Source organism: Camelina sativa, chromosome 12 (assembly GCF_030686135.1).
Source record: "Camelina sativa cultivar CO46 ecotype springtype chromosome 12, ASM3068613v1".
In the NCBI taxonomy this organism is placed as follows: Eukaryota; Viridiplantae; Streptophyta; class Magnoliopsida; order Brassicales; family Brassicaceae; genus Camelina; species Camelina sativa.
Window position 1 is genome coordinate 37,185,727 of NC_141891.1, and position 25,596 is coordinate 37,211,322.

The 25,596-nt window shown below is 35.5% G+C and overlaps 5 protein-coding genes, 1 non-coding gene and 1 pseudogene across 7 annotated transcripts; 5 read left to right on the forward strand and 2 right to left on the reverse strand.

The window, feature by feature from the left end:
* The first annotated feature begins 927 nt into the window (after positions 1-927).
* On the forward strand, positions 928-4,001 carry LOC104719840 (uncharacterized). 2 transcript variants are annotated; one of them, XM_087478013.1, is made up of 4 exons: positions 928-1,072; positions 1,159-1,244; positions 1,344-3,352; positions 3,459-4,001. In XM_087478013.1, exons 3-4 carry the CDS (start codon positions 1,414-1,416, stop codon positions 3,653-3,655), a joined length of 2,136 nt encoding a protein of 711 aa, XP_087334139.1. In that variant the 5' UTR covers positions 928-1,072; positions 1,159-1,244; positions 1,344-1,413; the 3' UTR covers positions 3,656-4,001. The 2 variants fall into 2 exon arrangements, with proteins under 2 accessions (XP_087334139.1, XP_087334140.1); XM_087478014.1 differs by having other exon boundaries at positions 933-1,052.
* Positions 4,002-8,407: 4,406 nt separating this feature from the next.
* LOC147933228 (F-box protein At5g49610-like) lies at positions 8,408-9,855 on the forward strand. Its single transcript, XM_087479767.1, has one exon. It carries the CDS (start codon positions 8,604-8,606, stop codon positions 9,696-9,698), a length of 1,095 nt encoding a protein of 364 aa, XP_087335893.1. The 5' UTR covers positions 8,408-8,603; the 3' UTR covers positions 9,699-9,855.
* Positions 9,856-10,619: 764 nt separating this feature from the next.
* Positions 10,620-12,105, forward strand: LOC147933229 (putative F-box protein At3g17480). The gene has a single exon (XM_087479801.1). It carries the CDS (start codon positions 10,663-10,665, stop codon positions 11,875-11,877), a length of 1,215 nt encoding a protein of 404 aa, XP_087335927.1. The 5' UTR covers positions 10,620-10,662; the 3' UTR covers positions 11,878-12,105.
* A 1,072-nt stretch (positions 12,106-13,177) lies between these two features.
* Positions 13,178-14,344, forward strand: LOC147933230 (F-box protein At5g49610-like). Its single transcript, XM_087477341.1, has one exon. It carries the CDS (start codon positions 13,178-13,180, stop codon positions 14,342-14,344), a length of 1,167 nt encoding a protein of 388 aa, XP_087333467.1.
* A 310-nt stretch (positions 14,345-14,654) lies between these two features.
* Positions 14,655-16,704, reverse strand: LOC147933231 (uncharacterized; annotated as a pseudogene).
* Positions 16,705-17,200: 496 nt separating this feature from the next.
* LOC147933232 (uncharacterized) lies at positions 17,201-23,653 on the forward strand. The gene is made up of 6 exons (XM_087477342.1): positions 17,201-17,263; positions 20,769-20,987; positions 21,124-21,739; positions 21,824-21,973; positions 22,069-22,658; positions 23,603-23,653. The coding sequence occupies exons 1-6, from the start codon at positions 17,201-17,203 to the stop codon at positions 23,651-23,653; spliced, it is 1,689 nt and encodes a 562-aa protein (XP_087333468.1).
* On the reverse strand, positions 23,634-25,412 carry LOC104730381 (uncharacterized). The gene has a single exon (XR_015575483.1). It is a non-coding gene; the product is annotated as an uncharacterized LOC104730381 (transcript).
* Positions 25,413-25,596: the final 184 nt, after the last annotated feature.

The following is a 25,596-nucleotide window of genomic DNA, read 5'->3' on the forward strand; positions in this document are numbered from 1 at the left end:
TGAATATTTAAATTCAATGTCATATTTTTTGTTGAATTTTATAATTTTATATAATATAATAAACTTTAAATAATATATTTGAAATATTAAAACTTGATATAAAAGTTAGAAACTATAAACACTCTAAATTGATTTGTTATAGCAATGTCAATAATATGTCACTATAATAAATAAAAGAATTTCAAAAAACTAAGTATATTAAAACAAAAGTATAACAATATATTAAATTATTCATAATATAATAACTCGCTTTTTAAAAACCAAATTTACAAAATTATGTCTTATAATGACATTCAAGTCATGATGTAGAATATACATTGTTGAAATAACTTTACATACATAAACTAATTCAACATATTAAAATGTTATTTTAAAATATAAAATATACCAAATTTTGTATAAAATAAGATTTAACCAGTGTTATAGCATATGTACTTTTTTCTCTATAGAATAGGTACTTATCTAGAATCATTAACAATATAAAACTTACAAAATATGTGTTTTTTTTCAAGCCATCATATTTAGCATATGATTTTATTGCATAATGTTTTATCCAAAAAAAATTTTAAAAACAATCACATAAATTATACTCCCTCCGTTTCAAAATATAGGATGTTTTAAGCAAAGCACGCAGATTAAGAAGTCTTTACTTTTAACAAGTTCAACCAATCAGAAACAATACTACATAATATAAAATATTAAACTAATCTAAAAGTTGCATTGAAATTTGAAAACATCCTATATTATAAAACAAAAAATTTCTCTAAAACATCCTATATTTTGAAACAGATGAAATATTTTATATAAAAATTACTATATAAATAAAATGAATTTCGGTCTTAATCTAGTTACATAGTATTATCTTATAGTATGACAAAACTCGCGGGAAGACATTATTAGTATTATATATGGGGACTCCAACGAACCAGGACATGTTTTCAATGATTAATCACAATTCTGGGAAAGGAAAAAAAATATACGTTTCTGTCCACCTTTTGATTCCTTTCTCCTTTGAATCTGCCGGTGAATCCAAGTTTTATTGTCTGGTAACGGTTAGAGACGTTCTCTACAGGTAAATTGAGACGGTTGATAATTCCCTCATTCTCTCTTAAAGTTTCTAAATACCGGTTTGATGAGATTCTTATTTGGTGTGATCAGGTTTTTTTGTGATTGTATGATGTGATATTTGTATGCTCGCTCCATTGATCGATCCTTGACTTTCTATAAAAGGATCTTCGTTTCAGGTTTTTTTGTTTGCCTCAAAACCCTATTTAATAATGTCTGAAATGTTTCTTTGGTCTAATTCTGATCTGCTGTAATTGAAATTTTGATTGGTTCAACAGTTTTGTTGGTTTTGATTAGAGAGATAAAAGAGATTTTGAGGATTTTCACAACAGAACATTTGTCTGTCTGATGGAGCAATTCAGACAAATCGGTGAAGTTCTTGGAAGTCTTAATGCACTTATGGTATTACAAGATGATATCTTGATCAACCAAAGACAATGTTGTCTCTTGTTAGACATCTTCAGTTTAGCTTTCAACACCGTTGCAGAAGAGATCAGACAGAATCTCAAGCTTGAAGAGAAGCAGACTAAATGGAGAGCTCTTGAACAACCTTTAAGGGAGCTTTACAGAGTTTTCAAAGAAGGTGAGTTGTACGTTAAGCATTGTATGGACAGTAGTGACTGGTGGGGCAAAGTTATCAATCTTCATCAAAACAAAGATTGTGTTGAGTTTCATATACACAACTTGTTCTGTTATTTCTCTGCCGTTGTTGAAGCCATCGAAGCCGCTGGGGAGATTTCAGGTCTTGACCCTTCTGAGATGGACAGAAGGAGAGTTGTGTTCTCAAGAAAGTATGATATAGAGTGGAATGATCCTAAGCTGTTTCAATGGAGGTTTGGGAAACAGTACTTGGTACCAAGGGATATTCTCAGCCGGTTTGAGAATTCTTGGAGAGAAGATAGATGGAATCTAGTGGAGGCATTACAACAGAAGAGGAAATCAGACAGCGATGATATTGGCAAAACCGAGAAGCGTTTAGCTGACTTGCTTTTGAAGAAGTTAACCGGTTTGGAGCAGTTTAACGGGAAACTGTTTCCAAGCTCTATACTTCTTGGTTCAAAGGACTACCAAGTGAAGAGAAGGTTAGATGCAGATGGACAATACAAGGAGATTCAATGGCTAGGTGATAGCTTTGCACTAAGGCACTTTTTCAGCGATCTTGAGCCGCTAAGTTCTGAGATTTCATCTCTTTTAGCGCTTTGTCATTCGAATATACTTCAGTACCTATGTGGATTCTATGATGAAGAAAGGAAAGAATGTTTTTTGGTTATGGAGCTAATGCGCAAAGATATGCAGAGTTACATGAAAGAGAACTGCGGACCAAGAAGAAGATATCTCTTCTCGGTTCCAGTAGTGATTGACATCATGCTGCAAGTTGCAAGGGGAATGGAGTATCTCCATGGAAACGATATCTTCCATGGAGATTTAAACCCTATGAACATTCTTTTGAAAGAGAGGAGTCATACTGATGGTTATTTCCATGCGAAAATTTCTGGATTCGGTTTATCTTCTGTCAAAGCTCGGTCATCCTCGAGACCAGGCAGTCCTGATCCTGTGATATGGTACGCACCTGAAGTTCTAGCGGAGATGGAACAAGACTTGAATGGTAAAATTCCGAAATCGAAGTTGACTCATAAAGCTGATGTGTATAGCTTTGCAATGGTGTGTTTTGAGCTCATAACAGGTAAAGTTCCATTTGAAGATAGTCATCTTCAAGGTGAACAAATGGCCATCAACATTAGGATGGGAGAGAGGCCTCTGTTCCCTTTCCCTTCACCAAAATACCTCGTTAGTCTTATTAAACGGTGTTGGCACTCAGAACCGAGTCAGCGTCCTAACTTCTCTTCGGTTTGTCGGATACTACGTTACATCAAGAAGTTCCTGGTTGTGAATCCAGATCATGGTCATCCTCAAATGCAAACTCCACTAGTTGATTGTTGGGATCTAGAAGCAAGGTTCTTGAGAAAGTTCCCAGGTGATGCAGGGTCTCACACGGCGTCCGTGAACCAAATCCCTTTCCAACTATACTCATACCGGGTTTTGGAAAGAGAGAAGATGAATCCAAACACGAAAGAAAGCTTAGAGGGAAGTAGTGAATCTGAAAGCGTTTCAGCTGTTGAAGATCCACCCAATGCCATGATTACAAGAGATACAAAGTCATTGTGTTTAGATACAATATCTGAATACTCAGATACAAGATCAGTCTACTCAGAAGCTCCCATCAAAAAGGTCTCAGGTTTAAAGAAGAGCGGCGAAATGGCAAAACTCAGAAAAAGTCCAAGCTTAGGTTAGTCCTACTCACTCTAATTATCACTAAATTGACATGCATGATTTTTAAGTTGTTAGATCGTCAAAAAGACAACTATCTTTACGTTAATATATCATCAATGCAGGTTCAGAGAAGTTGAGATCCACAGGAACTTCACCCGTAAAAGCAAGATCATCGCCAAAAGCATCACCATTGAGTCCATTTGGAAGAAGCATCAAAGCAAGGAAAGATAATAGATTGCCTTTGAGTCCAATGAGTCCTCTAAGCCCAGGAATACGTAGACAACAAACTGGTCATGCTTCAGATTCTGAGCTTACTTAGCTTTTCATCAAAACCAGAGAAGAAGGAGAGATCCATGAAAAAGCAGAGGACGTAGATTTTTGGTCAGTATTCCAAGCAGAGTTCATAGTTTCAGACATGAAAAAAAAAAAACACAAAATCAAAAAACAATGAGGTAGAGATATTTGTATACAATTTATGGTTAATTTAGAGATTTTGTTTTCGAGAGTATGGTTTATTTGGTACTGAAAGTTTGGAACTAGAGTCATTTTGAGGGGCAAAGAGTGAATTTTCAAGATTCAAATTTTTGTAACCCATTAACATATAATAATTCTCAATAATTATTTATGTGTGTCGTCTCGGTTAATAGAATTGTCACGAATCTTTCAATATTTTTTTTTTTTTTGAATCTCTCCATCTTCCCCAAAAAAAACTAGAAAAGGAACAATGAGTGAATATATATTACAATTTACCACGCACGTTTTTTTGGGTTTAAGTATATTCTCTCTCAAATCTCAATTCTTTCTATTATTTATCAGTTTTGTTGATGTGGAATTTAGCACTTCTAATATACCGACTTGAACTGGAGGTAAACCGATCCATTTCAAAGATTAACTAAACTAGAAATTCTCTTTGAGAGGCCAGCCAAAAGGGCTTACAAACGGAGGCCCAACAAAGTCATTCAGCCAACCTCCAAGACCGCCTCTCGAGTCTGATCGACTTGATCATCATAAAAGGAAAATTTCCCTATATTTGATCCAAGATATTAGGAAATTAGACTTATTTTTTAATATAGGCTCTCATATAAATAGAGGGGTATCCCCTCCTTGTAAATCATCCAGCAATTAATACAAAAACCCTAGTTCTAAAAGAGATCTTGAGAGAACCCTAAAATGTTCTTCAAGAGATCTTAGTCCCTCCTTATTTTTTTGAGCTTTGATCCAGTTTTTAAGTGAATTTGTTTTCCCTCTTAAACAAATTTATTGTATGAAACCCAGTCTCTACAATTGGTGCCGTTTGTGAGGACAACAAGTTCTAAAACAACTTTCTCTTCAACAACCCTTCGAAGTCTCCTTCAAACATAACCATGACTCAACCCTCCAGCGACGGAACCACCAGTGTGGCTCTCGCCCAGCAAGACGGATCAGCCGTTGCAGGCCTCAAAAACCCTAACTCTCATGGTGGACTCGGCGATCCAGGCATCACTCCACCCGTTACCGATGGTCATCTACAACCGCCGTAATCCGGACGCATCGGCTAAACCCACCAACAATCAGCCCGCTCCGCCTACCGAGATAGGCGCGACAAGGGTATCCGATCAAGGGACAGAGCATACAGGCAAGCAACAGCCTGGTGACCAATCTGGTGACGTGCAACCCCTTATCATGGGAACCACACAGCCACCGCAGGTCATCTCACTAGACGATTTTCAGGTGATGTTTGGGAAAATGAACCGGAGGGTAGACGCGGTCACAAACCAGACAACCCTTTCGCCTCAGCAAGGCACCATGCAACAACGACCGTTTGAAACGAGTGATCTCGCCCGCCGCTTTGAGTTCTCTTATCCTCGTTTACAGTCAACCAACCTAGTAGCAGAACTATTCCGTCGAATCTGGCTTCAGGAGTCCAACCTTCGGTGGGGAATTATTCACAAGCCTAAGAAGGATCCAATGAAGTTGATGACATCCTTTATGACTACTGTGGCTAAATCCCACTTCACTGAGGAACAAATAAATATCAAGTACTTTCAACTGTTTGTGGAAAGCTTATCAGGCAGCACCTTGACCTGGTTTTCCAGACTCGAGGCGAACTTTATTGATAACTTCCCCCACCTATCAACAGCTTTCCTACGATACTATCGGATCTTTATCTAACCTAGAGCCTCTAGCTCCGACCTTTGGGAGATGACCTAAGACCTCGACGAGTCCCTGCATCACTTCTTGACCAGATTCAAAGAGATTCTAGCAAATGTCTCCATCTTGGAAGATGCCGCAATCCCAAGTCGTCTTTACGCAAGGATTTAAACAACCAAGAGCCCAAGGACCTAGATGATGCACTGCACAGAGCTTCACGATTTGCGCTCATAGAGGAATAAGATGCCAAATTAGCAGTGAAAGCAACATCCACACATTCGATCTTTGAAACTAACGGGCAGGACAGGTCGTCCTCAAATCCAAAGGAATTGTTTTGTGATTTCCATAAAGTACGCGGACATTCGACAGCCGAATGCAAACACTTGTCGAACTTTCTGTTCGATAAGTACAGGTCAAGCAAAATAGAGACCGTCTATCGACCTAAGAGCTTTCGCAGAGGTAGGCGGAACAATGTTGGCAGGTCTAGGCGACCTAATACAGACCGGGCCCATGAAACAATGATCGCGACTACGGCAACAACAATCAACGTAACGATAACAGGGATGATTGAGGTTTCGAGAACAAAAGACGAAGCCCACCTTCTGCAGGGCATCAGGAAGATGCAGTTCAAGAAGACAATCTCCCCGGTCCCCCAAAATGCTAAAGGGGACAACGAATTGAGTGCATCAATTCTCCTCGTCGCTGCAAAATCACCATGATCATCAGTCAACCTTACGATGACTCAGTCTGGGCTCTGAAGAAACGGGCAAGGCAGGTTTGCAACGTACAAACTCTTCCAGAGGATCAGCCGGTTAGCAACAATTCCATCACGTTTAAGCCGGAGGATGCCAAGGGAATTCAGCATCCGTATAATGATCCCTTGGTGGATACTGGGTGTACAATTAATATTATATTCTTCTGAACTTTAGAAAAGATGGGCATCACAATAGAGTAGATCAAGCCTGAAACTCGGACCCTAACTGGATACGACGGAATCGCGAAGATGTTGATGGGCGATGTCAAATTACAAAAGTGTGCTGGCGGTATAACCTGAAAAACCAAATTTATGGTAATAGATGCGTCTCCAATCTACAATGTCATCTTGGGGTCCCCCTGGATATATATGATGCAAGCAATCCCATCCACCTACCATGTCTGCATAAAGTTTCCAAGTACGACTGAGATTTACACCTTGTATGGCGATCAGAAGATGGCATGACCTACTGCATTATCGAGAAGAAGCAGTGGTGGCAGGATGAGGCATAACAATTACAAAATAGAGATCGCACGACGTATCTCCATAGGCTGAAACACAATCTCGTAAAGCCTTTGGGATGTCAGATTGTCCAAGTCAATATCGACGATGCTGATCCATCTCGTACAGTTGGAATTGGTGCCGAACTGGAAGATCACATCAAAATAGAACTAATTGCCTTCCTGAAGTCTAGATCTTCCACGTTCGCCTGCTCCACTAAAGATATGGTCGGAATCGACCCCCGCATTGCATGTCATAAACTCAATACCGATTCGACATTCAAGCCGATCTGGCAAAAGCGCAGACGGCTGGGTCCAGATCGGGCGAAAGCGGTACAAGACGAGGTTGAGCAACTTCTCAAAGCGGATCAGATAATGGAAGTTTAGTATCCAGATTTATTAGCCAACCCAGTCGTCGTCAGGAAGGAGAACGGCAAGTGGAGAGTTTGCATAGTTTTCACCGACCTCAATAAAGCCTGTCCTAAAGACTGCTCTCATTTGCCTCACATAGATCGCCTAGTAGAGGCTACTGCCGGAAATCAATTGTTGTCATCCATGGACGCATTATCAGGGTACAATCAAATCATTATGAGCCCAGCAGATTGGAAAAAAGACTGCGTTCATAATGGTGAGGGGGACTTACCAAACCCTGATTATACACTAAACCCAGATTACACACTTAACCGAGATGGTACATCAAATTAGCATTATTTGACAAATTACAATATTTTGAAATATTTTTTTTTTAGGTTTGGGTTCTCTATTTTACACTTAAAGTATAATTTTGAGGGGTAGGATTTTAGTATCTAGAGTTTAGAGTTTGATTTTAAAATTTTTGAATGCTAAATTTGAAAATAAAAGTTAGTTGATGGTATTTGAGAGATTTTTCTTAATTCAAGAAATATTGGGTTTTTGATCTAATACCTCAAAACCGGGTTTCACACACAAAAATTTCATTGGAAGATACATATGATACATTTGTTTTTTTTTTTTTTGGTCATATTCCATATCTCATTTTCTCTAAAACTTGTACCACAAATAAAATTCTTTTTTATGACACATGATCATGGATATATTGGTCTTTTTAATTGTTTTTGTCTTATACTCTCTCTCACAAATTTTTTATCTCACAAAAGTTAAAAAGTGCATATTTTCAAATATTTAACAAAAACTGCTTACCTTTATAATTACTTTTCAAAAAGTGTCTAATACACTAATAGACTCTATATATAGTTAATGAGTTTTAATAGTTAATGAGTTTTAATTTTAATTAAAATACAATCATTTTTATTAATAAATGTTTGTAAATTCACTACACTTATTTTGAAAACAGAAAATTAAAATTAAAGACCAAAGACTAAGAAACTATAATATATTTTCTATAGTTGACAACAAGATATAAAAATAAGCAAATTATCATTCAATATATTAAAAATTAAAAATTAAAATCTATAACAAAAAAAAAACCAAAACTACATGCCAATATCTGAAACTCATTAAAAAATATACTACAATTAGAAATCTAAATATTAATTAAAGTGATTGAGTTGTCGTTCAAAGAAAAATAAAATAAAACTAAAGTACTTGATAATTAAAGTATCACATTTATTTCTATTTGTTTTTTAAGGAAATCTTAAGAGATGCATCTGTTTAAAAAGAAACCAGCAAAACTTTTAGTAATAATATATAAAGCACAAAATGGAGATAGTAAACAATCTCCGCTAGATAACCTCTATTAAGTTGCTTATAATTAGTTATTCTTGACAAATTAGGGCATCCTTTTCGCTATAAGTACTTAAGTAGGGGATTAATCATCAAAGATTTCAGATTCGAAATTTCTTTTTTTCTATTTGATCTAATCAGAATAATTATTCCTCTACACAATGGCGATGATGAATAATTCTCCGACAACGATGATGAACGAAGACGTGATGCTAGAGATCATGTCTTATTGTCCTGCAACGGAGATGGCAAAGTTTCGCCTACTGAACAAAGAGTGCAACAAACGAAGTTACGAGTTGAGTTTTATCAATCGTACTCTCCATAGAACCAACTCTTTCTTCGGCTATATATTTCTTTACCGAGAGGTCCGGAACAAAAAGTTTGCGCCCTATTATTGGTATCACTCCAGTTTTGTCTCTGCTTTCGATAGTAAAGAAAAAAACCGAATCAGTCTGGAATTTCTTCCTCCCTGTTACAGTAATGCAGAGATCAAAGCTTGTGATACACATCATGGCATTTTGCTTTGTATCAAAGATGATAATTTGTGGGGAAGAATACCAGATTACATCGTTTGTAAACCGGCTACTAAACAGCACCGGTTAATACCAAACCCGGAGACTCGGTTTCACACTGTCGCAACCGGTTTAGTGGTGGTATCCTCTAACCCGTTTCGGTGTAAGATCATTAGAGTGAGTAGGGATGGTGATTTTAATCTCTCTTGTGAAGTTTATGATTCCGATTCGGACGCGTGGAAGCGACTGAGTAATTTGAAATTTTCCGGGTTTTTTCTTGAAGTGCAACCGGTATCGGCCTACGGTTGCTTGCATTGGTTGATGGATAAGACCAACGTGATGCGGTTCTGCATGCGAACGGAAACTTGGTCTACCTTCCCAGTTCCGGACGAACTAGTAGACGATGACTGTCTCCTCTTGGTCAGCTACGAAGGGAAGCTAGGTGTGATCCATTCGAGATGGGGAGAAGGATCCAATATATGGGTTTTAGAGAAGAGTTTTGGAACATCGTGTGTAAGATTTAAAAATGTGAAAATCAAAGCGTTAGAGGATGATATCTCCAATGAAGAACCTATATGGTTCCCAAGTAATGACACCATATCAAGGGCGGCCAGTGGTAAGCTCGGTCTCTACAACATGAGTAACAACTATCGTTATTTGTATACGATACCAGATTTCTACTATTACCTCCCTTTCTACTCAAACTTCGAGAGAGTTTGTTTGCATAAAGATGACGTTGAATAAAAAAAGGAGTATAAGTATGTTTGTAGATGATCGAGATTCGAGAATAAAGAATATATATGAAGAAAATTGGAAGATAACACTCTTGTAGAAGTATTTGTTTTTTGTTATTATATTGTTATTTAAATCTCTTTTTTCATATCCTTAACTCTCTAAAATATATCTTGGGTAAGTTAAATACATTTATAAAACAATTACCATGGATGCATGGCGATTTTAAGATTTTTTTTTTGTTTTTAAAAAAAAAATTCAAATACCTTAAATTCCAATACAAATAATTTAGCACAAAGTGCAAGTATTTACCCAATGACATCATTCAATTATGTGAACTCTATTCCTCTGGTTTAGGTTCTTGAACCATTTAAAATTGGTGTTGTTGACAAAAACAGAACATTGAACAACCAATCAAAGATTTGGTTTTTTAGTCTTAAATATTTCATAAATTGTTCTTATATACTCTTTTTAAGAACAATTTTGATACATCAAATATATTTTATTTCTATGATAAAAAAAAAATTATAAACACACAATTGTTCAAGTTTTTCAAAAAAACATTCAACAAAAAAAACCAGAACAGAGACACATTAACATTGCTATTAGGAACGGAAAGTTAATGTAAAAAGATTGACATGTCGTTTAAGGAGAAAAAAAAAAGAAAAGGAAAAAATGAAATATACTATAAATTAAATGGAAAAGGTGATTTAATGTTGTTGTTTTGCTTCTTTTTTTTTCTTCTTTTTTTATTTTTTTTTTATTTTGGAAAATCGCAAATAAGAAAAGGAAACTTTGTACCCCCAAGTCTTCTCGTCCTCGACAAGTTACTATTTCTTTACGGATTAGGGTAATTAATCTATTCTCTATATATAGATAAGGATAGAGCTATCCAACTTTCAGATACGAAAAGCTTATTTTTCTCTGATCAATCTAAAAACAATCCTCTCAAAGGTTTTTTCTCTGGCCACGCGCGATGTTGAACCAAGACGTGATTCAAGAGATCCTCTCTCATTGTTCAGCGACGGAGATTGCAAGATTCCGTCTACAAAACAAAGAGTGCAACAAACGAAGTTACGAGTTGAGATTTATCGATCATCATCTCCATAAAGCCAACTCTGTTTTCGGCTATTTTGCTCATTACGAGGACAAATGGTCTAGGTATCACCCCCGTTTCGTCCCCGGCGTTGAAGCAGAACAAGAAGACAAAGAAGATAAAACCCAAATCTCGCTTCAGTTTCTTCCTCGGAACAACACAAAGATCAAAGCTTGTGATACACATCATGGGATTTTGCTCTGTATCGGTGATAGGTTTAAAGAAGCGAAAACAATACCAGAGTACATCGTTTGTAAACCTGCTACAAAGCAGTTCCGGATCATACCAAACCCTAAAACTCGATATCTGACGATCGCAACCGGTTTAATGGTGATTTCTTTGACTCCGTTTCGGTATAAGATCATTAGGGTTTCTGAACCAAGGAGATGGACGACAAAGGAGGGTTTCTATAATCACAACTGCGAGGTCTTCGATTCTGATACCTTCGCGTGGAAGCGACTGAATGATTTCGAGTTATCAGAGTTTTTCCCGAGAGAAGCTATACCGGTATCAGCATACGGTTTCTTGCATTGGTTAACAAGGAAGAACAACGTGATCCGGTTCTGTATGCGAACCGAAACTTGGTCTATTTTCTCTGTTCCGGACGTACTATTGGACGATAGCAGTCTCATCTTGGTCAGCTACGAAGGAAAGCTAGGTGTTACTCAACATTCGGAATCAAGAAACGGAGCTGAGTTATGGGTTTTGGAGAACAGTTTGAGAAAGTCTTGGGTAAAAGTGGAAGACGCAAAAATTACAGCGTTGAATGATGAATATGCACAACCCTTTTGGTTCCCAAGTAGCGACGTCGTATCATTGGCGGCTAGTGATCGGTTCGGTCTCTACAACATGAATAGCAACAACTGTCGATATTTGCATAAGAATGAAGCTTTTTTCTCGTCCGGCCACCCACCCAGTTCTCATCTTATACCTTTCTACTCAAACTACGACAGAGTTTGTTTGCATAAAGATGAAGTTGAAAGAAAAGATAAGAAAGAAGTGAGAGATGAAGAGAGTTTTTTTCCCGTTCGGCTACTCACCAAGTTATGGTTTTACCCCTTTCTATTAAAACTACGACAGAGCTTGTTTGGATAAAGATGAAGCTGAAAGAAAAGATACGAAAGGAGTGAGAGATGAAGAGAGTAAGCTTTTAATATGGTCAAGAGAATAGTAAAAAAAAACATAGAAGATGATTGTTAAGTAAGACCCTTTTTTTTTGTTGTAATCGGATAGATTATGTCTCTCTTTTTTTTTTGTTTTTATCTTGTTTTCTCTGTTGTAAATGAACATATATAAAAGATTTATTCTATTAAGATTTTGAAATTTTATCTTCTAAAGTAAATCTAAATTTAGTTTTAATATATGAATATTAAATCATGTGTTCTAAAAACCGAAATAGTAAACAACAAATGATGAAAAAACTTATATTTTGGATATTAGTGGAAGATATATGATGATTCATAAAATGTTTATGGAAGATTTGACTATATATAAATCTGTAAAACAGATTAATCCAATAACAAATGAAATGATTCTGAAATTTTATTTGCTAAAGTAAATTTAAATTTAGTTTTGATATTTGAATACTAAATCATGTGTCATAAAAACTTAGTAAACAACAAATGATGGAAAATCTTATATTTTGGATATTAATGGAAGATATATGATGATTCATAAAATGTTTATGGAAGATTTGATTATATATATATATATATATATATATATATAAATCTATTTAAAATAGATTAATACTATAAAAAATGAATGAGATGTCATCATTACAAAATAAAGGGTTATATTTAATTTGCTACTTAATCATATAATATTAAGTACTTATTTAATCAATAAGATATACCTTACTTAAAAAATTTAAAATAGCACAATAAGGAAAATTGCATGTAATAAGTATGAATAAAATAATTTAAAAAAGTGTGAATAAATTTCCTAATGACACTAAGGGAGTGTATTGAACTTGATATTTTAGGAGATTTTGGAGTATTCTGAAATCCCCTGTTATCTAATTGATGATTTTAAAAAATCATATGAAATCTTATGTTATTGAATGTGAAATTTATAAAATCCATTTAGAATCTCTTTGCTATTCAATCAATAATTTATAAATTTCACCTCAAATCTACTGTTATTAAAAAAATCACAATTTTTTAATAAAAAGCTACTGAATGAGATTCTAGGAGATTTTTATAGAGATGGAAGCAAATTTGCAATAGACAATTTTGTTATAATATGTTTCTCAAAACAGACGTGGACCAATAGTGAATCTAACTGACACATTTGTTTAACCAAATCTATAAAACTACAGAAGCTAAAACTTGACAAAACAAAATATATATAGACCCTAAACAAGTCATCTTGCTAACTTCTCGCTATCACCAAAATGAGTTATCCTGCAATGAACCAAGACATAATCTTAGGAATTTTGTCTTACTGTCCGGTGTCAGCAATTGAAAAATTCAGATTTCTAAACAAAGATTACTACAAACGAATGTCGGAATCTTGGTTTATCAATCTTAATCTCCTTAGAACCAATCCTGTCTTTGGAGTTTTTATCCAATACAAAGGATCTCTTTCAACATATTATTCCACTTATTATGTCCTCACTTCTAAGAACATTCATCATAGATCTAAAGTCTCGCTCGAGTTTTTACCGGTAGAGAAGGTAAAGATCGAAGCTTGTGACCCAAGTCATGGGATTTTGCTCTGTGTTGATCCTAAGTGCTATGGAAGAACAACGTATATTGTTTGTAAACCAACCACAAAACAGTACCATACTATACCAAACCCGGAAACCGGATGTTTACGGACAATTGTAACCGGCTTAATCGTCATTGGAGCAAACCCTTTTCGATATAAGATTGTCAAACTATCTCAGCAAAATAAGATAACGTTTTCAGAAAATGATAATTGCTACACACTCATATGCGAAGTTTTCGATTCTGATTCGTTTGCGTGGAAACAATTAGACGATTATGTAAAGCTACCAAAAGGCGAATTCTTGAGGATTTCAAGTGTACCAGTATCAATTAACGGATTCTTGCATTGGTTAACGACTTCGAACAAGAATGTATTCCGGTTTTGTATGAAAACCGAAACATGGTCTCTCCTTCCGCTTCCGAACGATTTAACAAGAACTAGTCCTCTAGTTTTAGCAAAGTATGAAGGTAAGCTAGGAATAATACTCTGGAAACCGAAAAGCGGAGAAAACTTAAAGAGGGTTTGGGTGCTGGATAGTACTTTTGGAAAGACATGGGTGAATATGAAAGAAGAGAAAAGTATAGTAGAAGAAGATAAATTAGTTAGACCTGTGTGGTTACTCCCACAACTTAACGTTGCAGTGATGTGTGGTTTTGATTGGGTTGGTCTTTGTGATATGAAGACTAATAGCATGAAATCTGAGCGTTACAAGATAAGCCTTCCATTTACTGTTGATTACAATTCTTCTTCCGTTGATTATTTCCCTTTTTACTCTGACTATGAAAGACTTAATCTGAACGAAGGTCCAACAGTTGTTAGACAGTCAAGAGTGTGCCAAGATAATTGGTAGAATGGTAGGTAACCAATTTTTGTTTTATTGAAATTATCCTTTATTTTTAGTAAATCAAAGACTATAGAGTATGTTATTTATGATTTGTAACATTATATTTGAGTATATTCAGTGTTTTCTTGATGAATTTGTAGAGTATATAAAATATGTGAACAATATTTTTAATTTTCTTTTTATAATAATTATTGTATTTTGTTAGAGTTTTTAATTGTAATCATTTATATTTTCATTTAGATTTTAGTATTTTGGAAAAAAGGAAAAGAGTTCTTAAATCGAAAGTATCGAAAGATAATTGTGAAGAAAAAACCGGTTTTGTACACTCTCCGAAGAAACCTACATTAATACCGGTTAGCAAATTTAACAGCCAAAAACCGTGTCAATCTGATTCAAGATCCACAAACTTCTTTTGCCGCTGCCCATAAATCTGAAGTATATCTCCTAAACTTACTTAACTAAGCTGGAGTGATTTTTCGGTGGCTCTGTTGTCACGAGCCGGGGAACTAATGTATCGCACTACTTCCAGAAGGAAACAGTTTTGGAACTGGGGAAGCTCCTGGCCAATTGGATACTCCTGGTCCTGGAAGTGGATTAAACTCCTCGAAAACTCTCTGTCTTGTAGAAGTCATTTACATACTGCAAACTGCAAATGATCAAAGTCCAGCCTCCTGCAAATAGCTAACACATGCGAACACGGGTACTTGTAAACTTGCCATGTCTGACACGTGCAAACTCGATCGCTGCAGTAAAAAAAAATATTTCTTGTTGCCATTTAGCAGCACTTTTGTGACCTGGAACCTCTCTGCAGTCTGGTCTATAGGCAAGACATGGTGTGTTCGAGAAGCTAACGTGTACTCTTCTAGCTTTGCCATGACATGTTCAGCATAGACCTCTCCTCTGTTCTTTTGAGACTCCTCGAGAAGACCATGTGGCGATTTGAAAAGCTCTGCCAGTGCCAGGTGATCAAATACTAGCAAGATGCAGGCTGTGCTTTGTTTACAAAACTTCTGATGCACGAAAAGAACCAACACCAAGTACCAGCTAACAAATTATTTTGGGTAATAATCGCAAACGCAAGTGGTAAAAGCATGTTTTCGGCATCAAATCCTGCAGCAACCAACATTGTTCCATGGTAATTACCACTCAAGTCTACCGAATCCACAATAATCAGAGGTCTGCAGTAAGGAAACCCTTCAATTGGCTGCTGAAACGCCCAAAACACAGAACGAAAGGATGCACCTTTGGTAACTGGAAAAATATCATGTTGCCATTCCAAGAGCATCTTGTTAGATGAACTAAGGGCAGCCAGAAAATCTGAGCTCACATCTTGTAGCTTACAGCTATGCGGACCGGTATGTTCTATTATCTCAAAGACATTGCTTTCCGTTTAGCTACCTTGAGAGCCCATCCGCAGTGTCCCTTGCATAAAAATTCACATAAATTTTCATACGCATTGTACTCAAGTTGCCTTCTATTAGAGTACAACTTCACTGCTTTCTCCAGCTCATACCTATCTCTAAAAAGCATCGCAACATGAACTCACATTCATCAAGCCATGAACTAAAGATAACTATTTTGCCATACTATAACTGAAGCTTGATTGACCTGACTTTTTTCAAATCCAAATTCAAATTATTACCACCATTTTTCCATAGTTCCCAGCATCCGGTCTCTGCTCATACTTAATCCACCCGTTATTAGTATGCTCTTGCAGAGTTCTTAGTGTGTTATCTCTCACACTTGCATTTACATCAGCATCAACATAAGCATCTTCTGTCCGAGAACTCTTTTGGGTAGCCTGATTTGCGGAAGAACTAACATTATTTGCCAATGGCGACAGATGAGAAACAGGACCAGAATCGGTTTGATCTCCAAGTACAACTCCACATTGTTGATAGAAGGATGGTAGCTTGGAACCTCAAGCATGGTCTCAAGGATACAAGCCTACAATCATCCACAACGGGCAAACACATGTACTTCACCAACGATTGTTGAACAATGGAAGGGTACCTACCCATCAAATCAATCTGAAACTTTCCCTTGTCAAAACCAGTAACTCGATGCAGATCCTCCAACAATTGGGATAATTCGATTTTTCTATCAACTCTGATCACTCTTGGACTTGATCCTTCATAGAATGGACCATCAGGACCATCTTTTATACACCCATTCCAATAACAGAACACTGGAATTTTTCTTGTATCCATGACCATGAGCACCACAGACCTCGAGAAAATACAAAGAAACACAAAAAAAAAAAAAATCAGTCAAGGGTTTCAAATGAAAAACCCAAAGCCATGTTACTGATTCTAAACGAGAAAACCCTAAAAACTCAATTTCAAACGATAAAGGAGAAAACTTTGTAAACGATGACAAACCCCATCAAAAGGATAACTTAGAACTGCGAGGATAAAGACAACAACAACGATATATTTTAAGGCAGGAGAATCTCAAAGAGAAGTGGCTACGGAAGCAATGTCCAAGCGAATGAGGAACCTAAAGTTCAAATTCATAAGATGAAGGTAGCCAGAGGAACACTATACTATGACTACTAGTACGCCATCAAATAAAAAGAGAAACCCTAATTAGTATCCCTTGGTTAGTTAGGGTTCAAGCTCATTTAACAGAAGAAATTTTTTGAGTCAGATTACCCGGAAAAAGCAGTGCTTCCGGCGTTGATTTCGTCGGAGAAGATATCAAATCCACTGTTGCGAGATGACGGTAAACACTAAATTTAATTTTCCTGTGTAAAATAAAAATAGACAAATGATTTTAATTATCAAGCGAACCGGTCTAAACCGAAATATTGTATTTAACGTTTAAGTATAATTAAATTAGAGTTTTTGTCACCAATTCAATATGTGCCTCAGTGGTTCGAATTGGTACCTTCGAGGCTTCGATGGCGGCTTCCCTGAGGCTGAGGTAATTTAAATTACCTGTTCTTTTTTTTCTTCTCGCTTTTGTTTATTTTTTTTAAATATGACATAAAAAACATTGATTAACTAATTGAGAAATTCCTTTAAATACTACTAAAAATGTTTTTTACTCAAAAATACCACACAAGTTTTTTTTTTCAAAATTACCATAAACACAAAAAATGATTTTTAAGGATGTAGAATTTTTTTTTAAGGTTTTGGTTGACACATTTAGTTTTAGGGTATAGTTTTTAGGGGTAGAGTTTAGTATTTAAAATTTATAAATTAGTTTTTAGTATTAAAACTTTAGTTCAATTATGTGGTATTTTTAGAAAAAATTATATTTTAGTGGTATTTTTGGGAAAAAAAACTAAATTATGATATTTTTTGAACAAAAACCTATTTTAGTGGTATTTATGACAATTGCCCTTAATAATTTCTTTTTTTTTCATTTACTTTTTGGACACACAAACAAATAATTTCTAACAACAAAATACAGTACTTGTACATTACCAAAATACAAAAGTACATCTCCGCACAACAACCAAAAACTACTTTTGAGTAAACATTACATGAACAAAACCGGTTTTATACACCCTCAAAAGACCTACATTAACCCTGTTAAACTTTTTACAAACAAACTAGATGATAACCCGTACTGTGGAATGTGGGGAAATATTTACGTAAATTTTTATTTATTAGTTACAAAATAATAGTATTATCTTTATTTGAGTTATTTTACATATTCTATAATTTATAAATTTAATTTACTTAGTTTCATACTCCGGTTTTGACTATAATCGGTACAATAAATTTAACGACATACCATTATTAGGTTTTGGGTATAATTGCTTAATTTTTTTAGAATTGGTAGAATCAAGAAAATCCTTATTTACTCGTGATCCGATTTACAATTTGTAGCAGTATTGAGTCAACGTAAAACATAAATTAAAGTGTAAGAAAATTATATGAGTGGGAGGTAGAATGGAGTATAACAAAATATTTTTGTTATTAAAACTCATCGATCTTAGTGCAAAATCATAAAATTTGAATATTAATAAGTAAAATAAGTTAACCCATAAAATATATATGCTTTGAATAGTGTGACAGGACAATATATTATATCTCCTACAATAGAGAATTTAGTCAATTTGTTAATCATCTCATTATATTAAATTATATATATCATATCCACTCAAATTTTGAATTAATTTGTGAATGAGCTAAATCTTTTAGAAAATAAGATCATTAATTGTAGAAAAATTTGCTAAAAAAAATTATAACCCACACTGTTTAAATAGTGTAGGTTTAATAGTTTTCTGTGGATAATTATTTTTATTTTTATATATGAAACAAAATATAGGAAATTAATCTAAAAATTAAAATTAATCATAAAACAAAAAATAAAAAAATATATGAAATTAATCTAAAAGTTGTTTTGAAAGTTGAAAACATCTTATATTATGAAACAAAACAAAACCTCTAAAACATCTTATATTTTGAAACGGATGGAGTATTATGATTGATCATAATTATTATTTACGATTTTCTAGTAAATTTTTTTTTTTGTAGATGTTTTTGAAAAACTAAGGTTCAAATTATGTGTAAGAAAGATTGGATTTCTAGTTATTCAAATATCATATGTTATAATCTAATATTAATGTTATGAATAATTGTTTTATTCTGGCAAAAAAAAAATTGTTTTATTGATACTATTGACGAAAGTAGGTTTTTTATTTTAATTAATAAAAATATATATTATAAAATTGAGATTTTCTGACTTGATTTATGAATAAATGTATTCTGAATTATTATTTTTTGGTATAAATTATATTAATACGGATTAAGTTCAAAATAAAAAGCATTAACTTATGTATATTGGAAACACTATACTTTTGATACCTTGTTATGATTTTGATAATTTTTAATCAAAAAAAAGGAAAAAATCAGTTGCTATCATGATTTAAGCCTCTTCATTATTTTAAAGTTAAACAATTCTTAATATATTATATAAGTAATGTGTTGAAAAATAAAAGAAAAACAATTAAAAAGCAACTATAATGAGTATATCTTGACTGAAGAATATCCATTCTAGATATTTAGCATATGGAAATGTATAGATAGTTACTCGTGCTATACATTTTATAATCTTTTATATTTCATTTACTTAGTTTTATACTCTCATTTCAACGCGTTTTGGCTACATGATACAATGTTCAAATCCGTGAATCATATAAATTTGGTAAAATCTAAAAATAAAACAAAACATGTATTGCAGCGGTCATGTTTAGAAATCTCGATTTATCTTTTTGATTTATTTATTAGTTATATATATTATATTAAATAAGATATAATATTTGTGATTTCTTAGATTTTAATAAAATGTCTCTGCATCGATATGTGGTGCAAAAAAATATTTAATAAATTAGATATAATATTTTATATTTTAAAAATATAAGTAATGTTGTATCTTAGTTTTAAATATATATGTCACTATTAAACGATTTAGGGATGCATTTATTTAATCTTAGTTTTATAAATAAAATTAAGTTTTATAATTGTTCTAAATAGTTTATTATTGTTTCCTAAGATTTCTGTAACAATAAATAAAATCTGTTAAAATAATTTCATTAAATAATTTCAAAACTATTGGGTTATAAAAAATAAAATCGTTTTATAAGATTAATCCAATTATTACGGAGAGTATGAACAGAGCTCTGATTCGGGATATTTCGGAAGCGGAAGTCCGAAAGGCTCTATTCGCCATGCATCCGGAGAAAACCCGAGGTCCGGACGGGATGACGGCTCTGTTTTTTCAACGGTTTTGGTCCTCTCTTAAGGGGGATTTGGTGGTTTTGGTTAAAGAGTTTTTTCGAACTGGTAGTTTTGATCCTCTTCTTAATGAGACTAATATATGTCTCATTCCTAAAGTTGATCGACCGCAGCGGATGGCGGAGTTTAGGCCGATCAGTCTTTGTAACGTGAGTTACAAAATTATTTCTAAAGTTTTGTGTTTTCGGCTGAAGCGTTTATTGTCCCTTTTGGTTTCAGAAACACAATCAGCCTTTGTTTCTGGTCGTTTAATTACAGATAATATTCTTGTAGCTCAGGAGATGTTCCATGGGCTAAATACTAACCGTCGGTGTAATTCGGAGTTCTGGCTTTTAAAACGGATATGAGTAAGGCATATGATCGGGTTGAGTGGGATTTTTTGGAGGCGGTTATGGTTCAATTAGGATTTGATAGAAAATGGATTTCATGGATCATGTGGTGTGTCAGTGTTGTATCAAGTTCTTCTGAATGGCCAGCCTAGTGATTTTATTAGACCACATCAAGGATTACGTCAAGGGGATCCTCTGTCACCATATCTATTTATACTTTGTACAGAGGTTTTGATAGCAAATATTAAAAAGGCTAAAAGGGAGCAGAAATTAACGGGTATTTTCATTGCCTGTGGTAGTCCTACTGTTTCGCATTTGTTGTTCGCTGATGATAGTTTGTTCTTTTGTAAGGCAGAGGCGACTGAATGTAGGACGGTAATGGATATAATAGGTAATTATGGTAAAGCCTCAGGACAAGAAGTTAATCTGGAGAAGTCCTCTATCATGTTTGGTAAAAAGGTCCCGTCAGATATACGATCTCAATTGAAATCCGTTATTGGTATTTCTAAGGAGGGCGGTATGGGTTTTTATTTGGGTATTCCTGAAAACCTGCAGGGCTCGAAAACTAAGGTTTTTAGCTATGTAAAGGATCGATTGGATGATCGAGTAAATGGTTGGTCTGCAAAGCATTGGCAAGGAAATAATGATTAAATTGGTGGCTTTGGCACTTCCAACACATGTTATGTCATGTTATAAATTGCCAAAGGAGTTGACGTCTAAATTAACGAGTGTTATTTCCAACTTCTGGTGGAAATCTAATGATAAGGCTCGAGGTTTGCATTGGGTTGCTTGGGATAAATTATGCAAAGATAAAAGTGAAGGGGGCTTGGGTTTCCGAGCTCTGGAACAATTTAATGATGCTATGCTGGCCAAACAGTTTTGGCGGTTAATTCATAATCCGATATCTTTAATGGCTCGGGTGATGAAAGGACGGTATTTCAGAAACAAACATCCTCTTATGGCAAAAAAACCGAATAACCCTTCTTTTGCATGGCAGAGTATTTATTCAACTAAGGGGTTGGTGGAACAGGGAGCGCGATGGGCTGTAGGTTCTCGTTGTTCCATTTCGGTTTGGCGAGATCTATGGTTACCGGATATTCGTCCAAGACCAGCGAATGGTAGGGGGAGATTGTTGCTCCCGAGTTTGATGGTTAATCATTTATTTAATCCATTTATGAAGGATTGGCATTTGCCTATTCTTGAGGAGTTTTTTGAACCGGTGGATATACCACTTATTCAGAGTATGCCGGTCAGTAAAACTTATCAACCGGATAGATTATTATGGCATTATACTAAGTCAGGGAAGTATTCGGTTAAGTCAGGTTATCGGTTAGCCCGGGAATTAATTGTGGAAGTTGAGTATGGGCCATCGTGTATGTCTCTGAGGGCTTAGTCCTGGAAATTAGATGTACCCCCAAAGATTCAACATTTTTTCTGGCAAATTGCCTCGGGTACCCTTCCCGTGTTAGAACGGCTTGCGTATCGGGGTGTCCGTTGTGATGCTTTGTGTAAGCGGTGTGATTCGGAGACGGAGACGGAGACTATAAACCAGCACTGTTTGATTGTCCTCGGTCGCGATGTATTTGGGAGTTGGCCCCGGTGTTGCTGGAACCGGGAGGTTTTCCATATGCCTCTATCTATGCGAATTTAGACTTCATATTTTGGAGGGCGACTTCTCAATCCGGGGTTTCTGATATCATTTCTCGTCTCCCCTGGATTTTATGGTCACTTTGGAAAGACAAGAATAAAAAGGTTTTCCAGGGCATTGAGTTAGAGCCAGTTGAGATTTTAAATCAAGCGGCAACTGATAAATTATTGTGGGAGGAAACCAAATCTTATTCAGTGAGAAATCTGCTCCCCCCACCCTTAGTGGAGGAGAGGGATTCTTCTATCCGATGTCAGGTTGATGGTTCATGGAAAGGTACGGACCCTTTTCAGGGTCTGGGTTGGTGGTGCTGCAATGGTGAAGATTACATGCTTCTTTTGGGAGCACGGAGTCTCAGACGAGGTCTTACTTCCCTACACGCAGAATTACAAGCACTGATATGGGTTATGGAGTCCTTACTGGCGGCTGGAGTTGTTTGTCAGGCTTTCGAGACGGATTGTGCAGAGCTAGTTGCGATGGTGCAGACGCCGGACGATTGGTCTGCTTTTTCGAATTTACTGGAGGATTTTTCGCAGCTCCAAACATCTTACCCTTCCTTTTCTCTAGTCAGGATTCCCCGCGACATCAACGCAAGGGTAGATTGTCTTGCTCGATCTTCAAGATCTTTAATTTCTGAATCTTCTTTTGTAAACTCTTATCCTCCTGTTTGGGCAACCAATCTTGGAGTCCTCGTTTAATTTATTAATGTTAGGTTGAAAAAAAAAAGATTTATTGTTCTAAAATATTGTTGAAAAATATTTATAATATATTTACGTGAATTAATTAAGATTTTACGTAACCAAGATTTTTTTTCTGATTTTATAAGATTTTTTGAGTTGAAAAATAAAAAAGAAAATAATTAAGAAACACTAAAAAAATAACTATATTAATATTTACATGAATTTGTTTTCTTTTAATAACTATATTAATAAAAAATCTGTTTTTTACAACAAATTAATATTAAAAATATACACAATATAATGACATTTTGTGTAATATGCCACATAAGAATAGGGTTAATTGTTTAGAACATTGCTTAAATAATACTCCCTCCGTTTCATAATATAGGATGTTTAGAGAAATATTTTTGTTTCATAATATAGGATGTTTCCAACTTTCTATGCAACTTTTAGATTAAATTTATATTTTCTATTATGCAGACTTGTTTATGATTGGTTTAACTTTTTAAAAGTAATTATTTCTTAATATGCGTGTTTCCACTAAAACATCCTATATTTTGAAACGGAGGGAGTATAATAGAGATATGTTCCTAACTAGTTCATGCACCAAATTCTCGCCGCTTAAGTTTCTCTAAAATCCAAAATAACACTTATTTTAAAACATAAAAATAATAATCACAAACAACTAGTTTCCAACAAAAATTTTGACTCATATATATATAGCTCTCCAAAAAATAATAAAAACTCAGCGTTGGTTTTCCCAGACTTAAACAACATGTCCAACTGTTATCAACTATAAACATAAAGTTCAAAAATCCGAGTTTAAACTATTGTTTAATGTGTATTCTATTGATTTTCAGATGTTAGCACTATTAAGAATACTCAAGCACATGCTAAACACAACACTATAGATAATAGTTCATAATTCTATACAAATTTCAAATAGTTCATAATTCATAGAAATTTCAAAGCAAAAAATGTAAAAAACAAACTGACTCACTGCAATAAAAAATTGATTCAAAGGAAAAAAAAGGAAAATTGTGAACCAATGATAAAATGGAGAACTAGGCCGCATCATCTTCGGATCCGCGCTCATGTGGTACCTCTAGAGAAGGTGAACGACGACGTACTGGACGAACACACCCACAACAAGATAAACCATCAATAGAATTCCAGACACTCCAGAGACACTCAACAACATACTGCTGGAATGGGTCTTGATCCATGGGTGCTGCAGGAAGTTCTAGAAACTCAAACGGAGGGCAGAAGACAAAGAGGCTCTGTGTTTACCCCCAACAGAGTTAGTAGTCGTAAACTCCTCAGAAGGTGTAGGAGCAGCACGAGGAGTGCGACGTCGAGTGGTCGGCTGAGTGACAAGGTCACACGGGTCAGGCTCAAATTGAAGCTGATGATAATCCTCTCCAATGTCAGTAAGATCAGCCTGTGGCAACTGAACCAAATGTGCCCCTCTGCTGTCACTGAAACACCACAACAAAGTCTTCTTCATCCACTGAGCATGCATCATGTACTCAGCATCCATAACAGGGCAGTCAGTAACAATCCTGCAACTCTCTAGGTCGATCCTAAAGTGCCTGAAGATCGGAGTCAAAAGACTTCCAACGCTCTCTATCTTCTTCCCCTTTCCAGTGAAAGGCTTGGTCTTCAAGGAAACCAAATGATGCGCGAAAACTGCACCCATGTTAACAGGCCTATCCAACTTAGACTTAGGAAAAACTCCAGCAATCAAGTCTCTCAATCCAAAGTACAATAAGACCATCTCCGTGACCCTCATCTTCCCAGGCTCCATCTTGCACAAAAATGTGTGCCCAATGAGACGAGTGACATACCTTAGGACCGGATGTCTAACATCTGTCTGTGTAGACGCCTTGGAATCACACTGCCCGTTTCTGAACAGGCTCCAGAAATCCTGCACCGTAGGAAAATGAGCAGGAAGTACAACTTCTGTAAAGTCTCTCTCAAAACCATAAATCCCGCAGAGATCCCTGAGTGGTAGCCTGTAACGAATACCTCTAATAAAGAAAGACAAAATCCCTTCCTGCACATTCTTCAATCGCTCATTCTGATAGTAAACACCCACTGTAGCCATAAATTGACAAACAAGATCTGGATACATCTCATACTGCTTATATGCAATGGTCCCTAAACCAATCTTATCCAACAAAGCTAAAACCGCAGTCTCAATTCCCATTTGTCTCGTCACAACCCGATCAAGAACCCTAGTAGGCTTAAGCTCTACCCCTAGCCAAGCATATAGAACAAAGTATCATACTCATCCCAATCATCTAAGGCAGGCCGATTGATGCATTCCTCCTTTTCAAACTCCTTCCTAACACAATCATCCCAAACTCTATTAGAACATATCTTTTTACCTTCAAGCTTGGCCCAAAGAGGACGAGATAGACCTGTAGCAGCTGAAGAAGAGGCCGCCGGAGGTGGAGGAACACTCATCGGAGGCGACGGTGGCCGGCTGCGCGGTGGGGTGGAGGTGGAAGGTTGGGAGGCGGTGTTCTTTCTGTGACACTTGCAGCGTTCACTGATGTCTTTCGTTCCCTGTTTTAAAAATCGGCCTAGGCGGCCGTATAATCGCCGTTTATACGCATGGCGGCTCCTCACCGCCGCAATTTCACCATCGGCGGCCAATAAATCGGATTATGAAAAAAAAAAATTGAGAACTTTTGAATATCTAACTATGATTTGATTGGTTTCCTTTCATAGATCTATCGTATTAGGATTGAAACTATAAGAATAAGAAGGTAAATCGACAAACAATTGTAGAAGAAATAAACACGCAGCTTTAAATTAGGTTTTACAGATCGTGACTGAGAAAGAAGAC

What these genes read in the sequence shown, in the direction of transcription:
- LOC147933230 (XM_087477341.1), top strand. Translation starts at nt 13,178, where the DNA reads ATGAGTTATCCTGCAATGAACCAAGACATAATCTTAGGAATTTTGTCT.
- LOC147933229 (XM_087479801.1), top strand. Translation starts at nt 10,663, where the DNA reads ATGTTGAACCAAGACGTGATTCAAGAGATCCTCTCTCATTGTTCAGCG.
- LOC104719840 (XM_087478013.1), top strand. Translation starts at nt 1,414, where the DNA reads ATGGAGCAATTCAGACAAATCGGTGAAGTTCTTGGAAGTCTTAATGCA. An exon ending in CAGAAAAAGTCCAAGCTTAG is followed by an intron (nt 3,353 to 3,458) that starts GTTAGTCCTACT and finishes TCATCAATGCAG; the next exon opens with GTTCAGAGAAGTTGAGATCC.
- LOC147933232 (XM_087477342.1), top strand. Translation starts at nt 17,201, where the DNA reads ATGTGCCTCAGTGGTTCGAATTGGTACCTTCGAGGCTTCGATGGCGGC. An exon ending in GCGGCTTCCCTGAGGCTGAG is followed by an intron (nt 17,264 to 20,768) that starts GTAATTTAAATT and finishes TTCTTTTGTAAG; the next exon opens with GCAGAGGCGACTGAATGTAG. An exon ending in GGAGACTATAAACCAGCACT is followed by an intron (nt 21,974 to 22,068) that starts GTTTGATTGTCC and finishes ATGCGAATTTAG; the next exon opens with ACTTCATATTTTGGAGGGCG.
- LOC147933228 (XM_087479767.1), top strand. Translation starts at nt 8,604, where the DNA reads ATGGCGATGATGAATAATTCTCCGACAACGATGATGAACGAAGACGTG.